The 9,966-nt window shown below is 44.1% G+C and overlaps 1 protein-coding gene across 1 annotated transcript in view; it reads right to left on the reverse strand.

The window, feature by feature from the left end:
• Window positions 1-6,701, reverse strand: part of TRPV3 (transient receptor potential cation channel subfamily V member 3) — a 29,932-nt gene extending 23,231 nt beyond the window's left edge. Inside the window, exons 1-4 of the mRNA XM_007672526.3 lie at window positions 6,583-6,701; window positions 1,773-1,877; window positions 300-386; window positions 17-168 (exon numbers count right to left, since the gene is read on the reverse strand). Of these exons, the coding sequence (XP_007670716.1) occupies window positions 17-168; window positions 300-386; window positions 1,773-1,877; window positions 6,583-6,701 (463 nt within the window). The remainder of the gene's footprint in view (window positions 1-16; window positions 169-299; window positions 387-1,772; window positions 1,878-6,582) is intronic.
• Between the last annotated feature and the right edge of the window lie 3,265 nt (window positions 6,702-9,966).

Below are 9,966 nucleotides of genomic sequence, written 5' to 3' on the forward strand. Positions count from 1 at the left end.
TAAGACCCGAGTTTACCTTGAATATCCATATTTCTACGTCTTTTTGAAAGCTCCTTCAATTCCACAAGCAAGCTGTTGAGTTCTTCAACATTGCCTTCTGACACTGCTGCAAATATACACTTCTTCAATTTTTTTTTGTTTCTGTTTTGTTCTCGAGCCAGGTTAACGCTGAATGAATCGGAGTAATCAGAATTCCCAGTTATTTCCGAACTATTCCTATGGAAACCCTGGACGCTCTCATTCCTCCCCTCGCACTCCCCCCCAGAAAAAAATCAGGTCTATAATACTGCTCTGCTTACCATGGGCTGTTTGGGTTTGAGGGCGTCTCCGTTATATCATCTTGAGGAGACTGCGGAGAATCCATATCTTCACAGTTTCCAGATATACTGAAGGAAATAAGGGGGATATTGAGGAATCAATCATATTTATTGAGCACTTACTGTGAACCGAGCACTCTAGTAAGCAGTTGGGAGAGTACAAAATAACAATATAACAGACATATTCCCTCCCCACAGTCTCCTTACAGTCTAAAAGGGGAAGGCAGGCATTAATATAAATTACATATATATACATAAGTACTGTTGGGCTGAGGGGAGACATGAATAAAGGGAGCAAATCAAGGTGGCACAGAAGGAACTGGGAGAAAAGGAAATGAAGGTTTAGTCAGGGAAGTCCTCTTGGAGGAGATGTGACTTCAGTGCAACTCTGGAAGTGGGGAGAGTTAACTGTCTGTTGGACATGAAGAAGGAGGGTGTTCCAATCAAATCAAGAGGACTTGGAGTGGATTGGGACCTGGACATCATTGAAAAGCTAGGAGAGGGTTGGCAGTACTTAACCCAGTGGTTCTAATGCATTTAATTGGACTGTGTAGGTATTTTTTTTCAGTTTTGCCTTTAAGCCACTTGTGGAGCTGACATAAGCAGGCCATTCCCTGTTGTTGACACAACTGAGGCATCTCAATTTCTGAAAGCAGGCTGCCTCAGGCTTGGGTGGGAGGGATAGGTTGGGAATGAGGGAGGAAAGGAACCTCATAGCAGCTAAGCGATTCTTCCCAGGTGCCTGGAGAAATGTTTCCTTTTCCGGCTCAAAACCCTCAGGGAGACAGATTGCGGTTTAGTTTAGGAAATGTCACATGGTCTGGTGCCTTAACACGAGAAGGAGCTGACACCTTCTGGCAAACTTCCATAACTATACTTAGCCCAGTGGCCACCTCTCTACCCACCTGACTTGGGTCTGTACCTACATTTTTAAAAATCAGCCAGTTTCATTATTTTCACATGCATTTGCTAAATCTTCACGTTCATAATGCAAATGTTTTACAATTTAAACCAAGCTAGGCATTCAGAGCAGGTGCTGAAAGCTGAGGATTTATGGCATAGAATAGAATTAATTCAAAACTAAGGTGATTCTAAGGCAAAAATACACATATAAAAGTGCATTAATCCCCCAAACAACACACTACTGTATTAATCTATATATAAGACTATCTCTTTGAAATAAAACAGTTTACAAGGGTTTTTTTAGGCAGGGAGGGGAAGAAGGCAGGTTAGAAGAAAACATAAGACAAAGTCAATAAATGCTATCAAGATAAATCACAGTCAGAGCCTCCAATGCGTCAGTAGCTAAATTTCGACTTCAGTGCTGGGAAGTTCTCGGGAACCAGTGAGTGGCCCAGAGACCAAATGAAACAAAACAAAACCATTCTACTTGGAGCACAAAGGACAGCTCTATATTCCACTAGGCTGGTCCAACCTCCTGCAGGTAACACATACCATTGACGGATGTTCGAATCCATAGGCTTGGAGAAGATGGGAGGAGACGGTTTACTCACTGCAGGGTTGGGCTCAAAGCCTTCAATTTCAAGGAAGAAGTGGGAACTGCAAAAAGATAGTTTTTAGGGAAATCTAATTAGTGGGAAACGAAATGGAGACGAAGGTGATAAGATGGCGGGAATCCTGACTCAGGTGTGGCCCATTCAGTGCGTGGCACTGCTCATACAACATTGTTACTCATGGGCAAATACTTCCCGGTGACCAGAGAGGGGTGTGAACACGATGGGTGATATTCCGCCCCTCCTCCTTGACATCCCAGGAGTTGAAATCCTGGTGCAACTCTCAGCTTCTTGGCGGGCAGAGCATCGAGTCTGACATTGCCCAACCACCCCTCCCTACCATTGCACCCAAAGGCTAAATGAGCTTTGCATAGTATATTCATCTATTCGCTCTGTTCTCTTCCTCTCCCTGTTGGCCACCCTCCGTCCATCAGGGGGAAAATGGCCCAGCTATTGGGTGGGGGCTGTCTCCTCTGCCCAACTGTTACATTCACCTGTAGCAAAAGCTAATAATAATAACAACGGTGGCATTTATTAAGCCCTTACTAGTTGCAAAGCATTGCACTAAGCCTTGGGGTAGACTCAAGATTATCATATCGAACACATTTCCCGTGACACATGGGGCTCACAGTCTATGAGGAGGGAGGATATTTAATCTCTATTTAACAGATGTGGAAACTGAAGCACACAGAAGTGAAGTGACTTGTCCAAGATAACTGCTTAGAGTAGCAGTAATGTGGCCACCACTCTGTGCCATATTTCTGGGCTTGGGGGAGAGGTGGCAGGGGTAGTCAGTATAGTCAAATCCAGGGGTCTCCAATAGCAGCTCTCTTGGGTCCTTTGTAACAGCCACCGAGACTAAGGGTGTGGGAAGTCAGGTAATCCATATAGCCAGAGAAATTCAAAATAACCCATGAGAAGGGGTAGAGAAGCAGGGATGGGGGAAAAAGATCATCATCATCAATGGTATTTGAGTGCTTACTCTGAATAGAACACTGAACTAAACCCTTGGGAAAGTACAATACATCAGAGTTGGTTGACATGTTCCCTGCCCACACTGAGCTTACAGTCTAGAGGATGAGGTGATGTGATCCCTTAAGATCCAGATACTTAGGAATCACACTTATATTGGCTGGAGGACACAATCATAGCAATGCTTTCCTCTGTAAAAATGAAGGAGCTTAAAGAGCTTGGGGAATCCAACCATCAAGAACAACAGAGGATTCAAATTCCCCATGTCACCAGCTGGGACATGCTTCTGTCAGGCCCATGTCATTCCTGGACTCTGAGGGCTTAGGGCCTATTCATTCAGAATCTACAAAGGACACAGAAGGGCAGCTTCTGTGGTTTCAAATTTCTACTTCAAGTTCCAGGACACCTAATTGACAGCGGGTTAGTTTGGTCTGGAGGGTTACTGTGGAGGCCAGGAAGCAACAAATCCAGGGTGCTTACAAGTAGTTACCATGCTGTAACTCAGAAACATATAATTAAATGTGTTATTATGAGTCACCCAACCTCATAAGGGAAGCATGCCATTTACAACCGGAATATCTCCTGCCCCACCCTGCTTCTCCAAAAGCAAGAGAAAGCCCACAAAGGCTTCTATAACCTTCAGTTGAACAAATCAGCTTAAGCTGTTATTATGAATGTAGGGACATATTTTCTTTTAATGTTATTGTCATTTGATACTGCATGGTATGTTCACACCTGTTGGAAGTGTAAGGTGTTTGTTAATCCAATGATTGAAAGCTGAACCTCACCAAATCCTAAGCCATGAGCCTGTGGGTAGCTCTCAGCGATAGTTTAGGTTTAACAATGCTTGGACTGGTTACCTTTGGAAAGGTGATTTATAAAACTATTCAGCCTCTTGGTTTTCTTCTCTCTCTTCCATGCACCAAGCCCAACAGCGTCATAAGATCTTGGCAGTTTTACAAGAAAAGTTTGTTTCTTTCTGGCAGTAGGACTTCATTAAGGACAGTGGGTGTTTGGACTTTTCCTGGTGCTAATCAAGAAAGTCAGGGTTCCTGCATGGGTACTCAGCACTATGCCTGAAGTTGACAACCCCTGATGTCTCGAGGGGTTCACAAACTGAACATCTAGTTTTTGGTTGGTCCCTTGTGGGACAGAGACTGTGTTCACTCTTATAGTGTGCAATTAGCACATAGTAAGGGTTAATAGTTTCCATGATCATTATATTCAAAATCAAGTTTGGGGATGTCTTTGGTCTAGAAAAATGCTGGCATGCTTTAAAACATGAATCTGTCCCACAAATCTAAAAACTCTATAATGAACTAAATTGCTTCTCCTGGGGTTCTACTAGTTGAAACGTTCCAGAATGTGTCTGCTTATTGTTATATAGTACTCTCCCAAGTGCTTAGTACAGTGCTCTGCACACAGTAAATTCTCAATAAATACAACTGAATTAAAGAAAACATAACTTCCTAGAGAGATTGGCAATATAATCATTATCATTGTCATCATCAGTAGCATTTATTTAGTGCTTACTGTATGCAGAACACTGTATTAAGTGCTTGGGAAAATACGACACAGTTGGTTGATACAGTCCCTGCCCCCACTGAACTTATAGTCTAGTGAGATACTCTGGAAAGCCTGCTTGATCCCTGAAACTACACTTCTGCTTGGGTTTCAGTTGGCTTCAGAGTGGCCTGGTCTCTGGTTAAGAGCTGCCCTCCTTGCTCACTCCTGTCCACCCCACAGACGGCCAGGGTACCATGGAGGGGGGGACCATGGTGTCAGAACTGCAGAACAGAGTCCTGTAAATCTGGATATGGTTGCCCTGGTCTCCACTCCCTCTGGGAACTGGGTAATAATAATTATAATAATACTTGCTAAGCACTTACTATGTGCTAAACACTCTTCTAAGTGTGGGGATATATACAAGTTAATCAGATTGGACACAGTCCCTGTCCCACAAGGAGCTCACATCCCCATTTTACAGATGAGGTAACTGAGACCCAGAGAAGTCTAATCTCTAATGTATTTTCCCAAGGGCTTAGAACAGTTCTCAGGGCAGAGCAAGTGCCCAGTAAATATTGAGGCCAATAGGATTAAGACTGTCCAAGGAATCTAAGTGAGTTAGTGAGAGAGAGGCATAGTCTCATGGGGCCTGAAGACCACACTGAGCTACATGTCCAGGTAGTTGAACCCAGAGGTGGGAATGTTCAAAAGCCAATCAAAACCTAAAAGGCTTGTAGGGTAGGCGTGTGCTGGGGGGCTTAGGACCGATGAACTTGAAGGAGTTTAAGGAAACAGAGGAGGAAAAGGCAGATTCAAAGGACTCTTTCCTTTACACAATCTGGTAATTTTGATACAGTCCCAGCAAGGAGAGACACAAAAATGAAAGGGAAGTTTGCTAGCTCAATTCCTCCGCAAAATACTCGAGGACCTTCATCAGTTCCAAGATTTCACACAATCTAACCAATGTCTGCACAATCCTAGAAACATCAAAGACAAACTGATGGATCAGAACCCCGAGGTCCAGTTTACATGAACCCAGAAAAATGCTGCTGCTGCTATTAGGTAATGTGGAGGAGACATAATAAGAAGACAATTCAGGGCGATTGCCTTCGGACAAGTGAGTTTCTTAGAAAGGTTCGCATGGGTGAAGCACCTTGTTAAATTATGGTACTTGTTAAATCCTTACTATGGATCAAGCACTATTCTGAGCACAAGGGTAGGTACAAGTCAGTCAGTTAAGAAGAAGAATTATGGTACTTGTTAAATCCTTACTATGGATCAAGCACTATTCTAAGGACAAGGGTAGGTACAAGTCAATCAGTTTGGAGACAGGTCCTGTCCCGCATGGGGCTCACACTCTTAATCCTATTTAACAGATGAGGTAATTGAGGCACCGAGAAGTTAAGGGACTTGCCCAAGATTACATAGCGTTGTTCAGAACCATGAACTACCAAATATGTAATCACCTCTTCAGCAACCAAGGTTCTCAGTCACCTACATGCAAAGGACTTTAGTTTCCCCCCATTACCAGCAGAATGTGTGCTAGAGTTGTTTCTCCAGAGCTCTGATGGGTTGTTGTGAACTATCCACATTCTCTTGCCTTACTCCCCTGCTGACAAAAACACACACTGCTGGTGGGACTGAAGTCCATTGCTGTGAATAATAATAATAATGAAAATATTGGTATTTGCTATGCACTATGTGCCAGGCACTGTACTAAGTGCTGGAGTGGATACAAGCAAATTGGGTTGGACCCAGTCCCTGTCCCACGTGGGGCTCAAAGACTTAATCCCCATTTTACAGATGAGGTAAATGAGGCACAGAGAAGTTAAATGACTAGCCCAACACAGCAGACAAGTGAGAGCTGGGATTAGAACCCATGACTGTCTGACTCTCAGGCCTGTACTCTATCCACTATCCTCCTTCTCTTAATGTACTCTCTCCCTGGTTGCCTGACATAGCAACAGATAAAGCTGTGCCCTCTCATTGTGGGCAGAAAACATGTCTACCAACTCTTATAATTGTACTCTCCCAAGCACTTATTACAGTGTTCTGCACACAGTAAGCACTCAATAAATATGACTGACTTATTGGTCTGCCTCAATGCTATTGTGTCCATATACACATTTTGATGCGTTCACACTGGCAAAATATCCTGGAAAAGAAAATCTTGGCTTGAGATATGATTTTTTCATAGGCCTAGTCTCATAAATGGAACACCTCATATTCCTTTAGTGCTTAATATTTCCAAAAAGGCAACTAGGATTTCCTACCTCTTCTTGGTTGGCGTGACTTCGGAAGGCTTTTTCTCCAGCAGACCGGCAGAGGCTGAACTTGGTGGATTTGTTTTCTTGCCCATCAATGGGATCAATTCCTTCTGTGTTTTATTCATGTTTCTGAAACATATTCACAGTGCTTCATTTTTACTTTTTACTGAAATATTTCTTGACCCAAATAGCATCTGACTTTTTAGTAGGGATTACCAGTCCCACTACAGAGAATAATAATGATATGTAAGTGCTTACCATGTGCCAAGCACTGTACTAATCACTGGGGTAGATTCTAGATACTCAGGTTGAACACAGTCCCTGTCTCAGATGGGCCTCAGAGTCTAAGAATGAGGGACAACAGGTATGGAATCCCCATTTTACAGGTGAGGGAACTGAGTCACTGAGATGTGAAGTGACTTGCCCACGGTCACACAGAGAAGTGGCGGAGTTAGGATTAGATCCCAGGTCCCCTGACTCCCAGGTCCATGCTCTTTCCACCAGGTCATCATGCTTCCCAAGTACCAAATAGACTTGCTAGGAGAGGGTTAATCCCCAACATGGATAGAATCAGCCCTGGAAGATTGAGGCACATGGGAGACAAGCAGCAGGCACACCCACTGGGCATTTGACCACAGATCATGTGATTTAAGAGATGAAGTAGGGAAGGGGTTAGAGGTCTCACCAAGCCTTCGTACAGCACTAAGAATGACTCCTTGTTTCCATCTCAGTATTCATTTACTTGGACTACAGCAAGCCTAGTTCAGAAAACAAGCCCCGACCCCATCAACCCTGACCTCCCCCTAACAACAATCCTTTGTAAATAGTGAGGCCAGAAGCTAATGTATGGTAATGGTTACAAAGAACAGGCCATATTCTTGCCAGGAGTCCCAGGCATCCCCTGAATAGAGGGATTAGACCCATCACTAGCACTGACAGAAAGAGCTTGCTGTGCTGGAGCTCAGGTCTGAATTTCGGCAACCCAGCCTCTTCCCCTCCCTCACCACGATGACCTCTGTTACCTCCTGACTCATACATCAAATTCTTGAGGTGAAAATAGAGTGGAGAAGTGGGCTGGAGGGTGGGGATGTCACGAGAAAGATTCCCAGGTGTCCTTTGCTGGAACTGGAGAAAGAAGGGCATTGCCTGAGATTTCCCTGGAATACTGCTTTAGACCCCAGCTGGCTACTCAAGTCTGCTAAAAAAATCCACTTTGGAGGTGAATTATTCCATTGGGCTGAAACATGGGGATGAAATTAGCTGGGCACTGGGTAAATTATACTTCACTCCGAGTACAGGCATGGGCTCTCTTTCCTTCTTAATCTATTTTTCCCCCAATATAGGCTGGGTCTGCACTTCAAAATTATTCATATCATTGAGACCCCAAAATACTTTGCCCTCAATTATCTGGCTATTTCAAGCTCCAAAATGCATTTCTTTATTATCCTAATAATTTGAATTGAGAGATATTTGGTTCCCCACAGGATTTGGATATTCTAGTAGAGACCCACCCCTTAGAAACAGTAACCAATCAATGGTATTTATTGAGCACTTGCTATGCGTAAAGCAAGGTACCAAGCACTTGGGAAAATACAATATAGTTGCTAAACACTATCCTTGCCCACAAAGAGTTTACAATCTACAGGAGGAGACAGACATTAAAATAAATTACAGTTAGGGAAAATAGTAGACTGCGAGGATATGTACATTAGTGCTGTGAGGCTGGGGTGAATATCAAAGTGCTTAAGGGGAAGGGAGTCTAGAGAGAGATCCTTGTGCTTTGAAGACTGAGCTAGAATTTAGATCAAATATGAGCTGATGGAATGTCCCACCTGAAATAATAGATGGATCTCAGGCCTGAGGAAGAGGAAGACTTCAGGCCAGAGAACCTGCAAGAAAAGAGTGATTACGGTGATGGTGGTTTGCCTGGTACTATCTCACACAGTAAGTAGCCAGCTTCCTGCCAGCTGTGTTCTGCTGGGGCACGGAATGCAATGAGCAAGTGGGTGGGCAGGGGTGCAGTACACCGAGAAGTGCACCCAGAACAAAGTTGCAAGGGAGGATTCGGAGAGAGTGATGAGGGGGATTCAGACAGTGAGCCCCAAGTGGGACATGGCTGTGTCCAACCTGACTATCCTCTATCTACCTCATTGCTTAGTACAGTGCCAGGCAACCTAGTAAGTGCTTAACAAATACCATAAAAAGTGGAGGTTAAGCTAGGTGTGTGAGACCTCACTCCTACCTAGTTTCTGCTCAGGGCAGGACAGCAATCTTTAAACACCAAAGGGAGAGGATTTTTTTCCTTATAAATAAAGGAGGTGTAGGGTGTTGAATGAGGGGTAATCCAAACCTGTCAACTTTGAAGCTCAAGTCTGGCTATAGGAAGAGGAATGAAAGCTGAGACTTTTCAGTAAAGTTTCTCGAGATTAGAGGTGTGTGACTCTGAACAGCTAATTGGCAGTGGCAGCAGCAGGGCAGTTTTGAAAAGGACTCTTCCCTTGGGTAAATCTTCTAGACTAGGGGATCTCTCTCCACCATGGCAGCATTTATTGTGCCAAGCCTACCCTGGCAAGGGGTATATATTAAGTGGGGTTTTCTAATGGAAAATCCATTAATACCTGAACCTGAATAGGGGAAATATAATGTGGAATACCATGCCAACAGTGGTAAGGAGAGTTCTGGGACCACAGGGAAAATTACTTGAGGAAATTCTCCAGAGCCCGCTCTGGGTTTCCTTATATCAGAATATTCCTCATTGATAGGACAGCATTCCAGACTTTTCCAAACCCTACTGCTGCCCTCCCCCGACTTGCTGTCACCCAGAGTCCAGGGAGGCTGGCCCCAAGGTGAGGGAAGCAGCACAAAGTGCTCCTTGTCCTGCTGAGGAGCACCAGGACAGGTGGGAGATCCCTAGGAATCCTCCACCCCAAGGGTTCAAGATCCACAACTGCACAATCTTTACCTGATAGCGATCAGTCCAGTCCCTCTACCACATTGCCTGTATGTTGATCCCCTTTAGGACTGAGTCAAAAATAGGGTGAACTATTTAAGCTGCTAGTGCTTAGGTTTTGAAAAGTGGTTTTGCCACACCTTGTCCATTTTCTTAAATTTCTCCCAAGGAGCACAGGTGACCTGAGAAGTAATGAAGTATGCCTGGTAATTAACCTTCACTCCTTTAGACTGTGAGCTCGTTGTGAGCAGTGAACGTATCTACCAACTCTTGTACTGTACTCTCCCAATGGCTTAGTACAGTGCTCTGACCACAGTAAGGACTCAATGAATACCACTGATTAATTGATTAACGGGAAAGGGATTGCTTTGAGGAGGACATGAAATAAAGGATTCTGAAGAGGGGTTTCCAACTTGATTAGCCACACTATAGTCAGTACA

Source organism: Ornithorhynchus anatinus, chromosome 17, assembly GCF_004115215.2.
Source record: "Ornithorhynchus anatinus isolate Pmale09 chromosome 17, mOrnAna1.pri.v4, whole genome shotgun sequence".
Taxonomy (NCBI): domain Eukaryota; kingdom Metazoa; phylum Chordata; class Mammalia; order Monotremata; family Ornithorhynchidae; genus Ornithorhynchus; species Ornithorhynchus anatinus.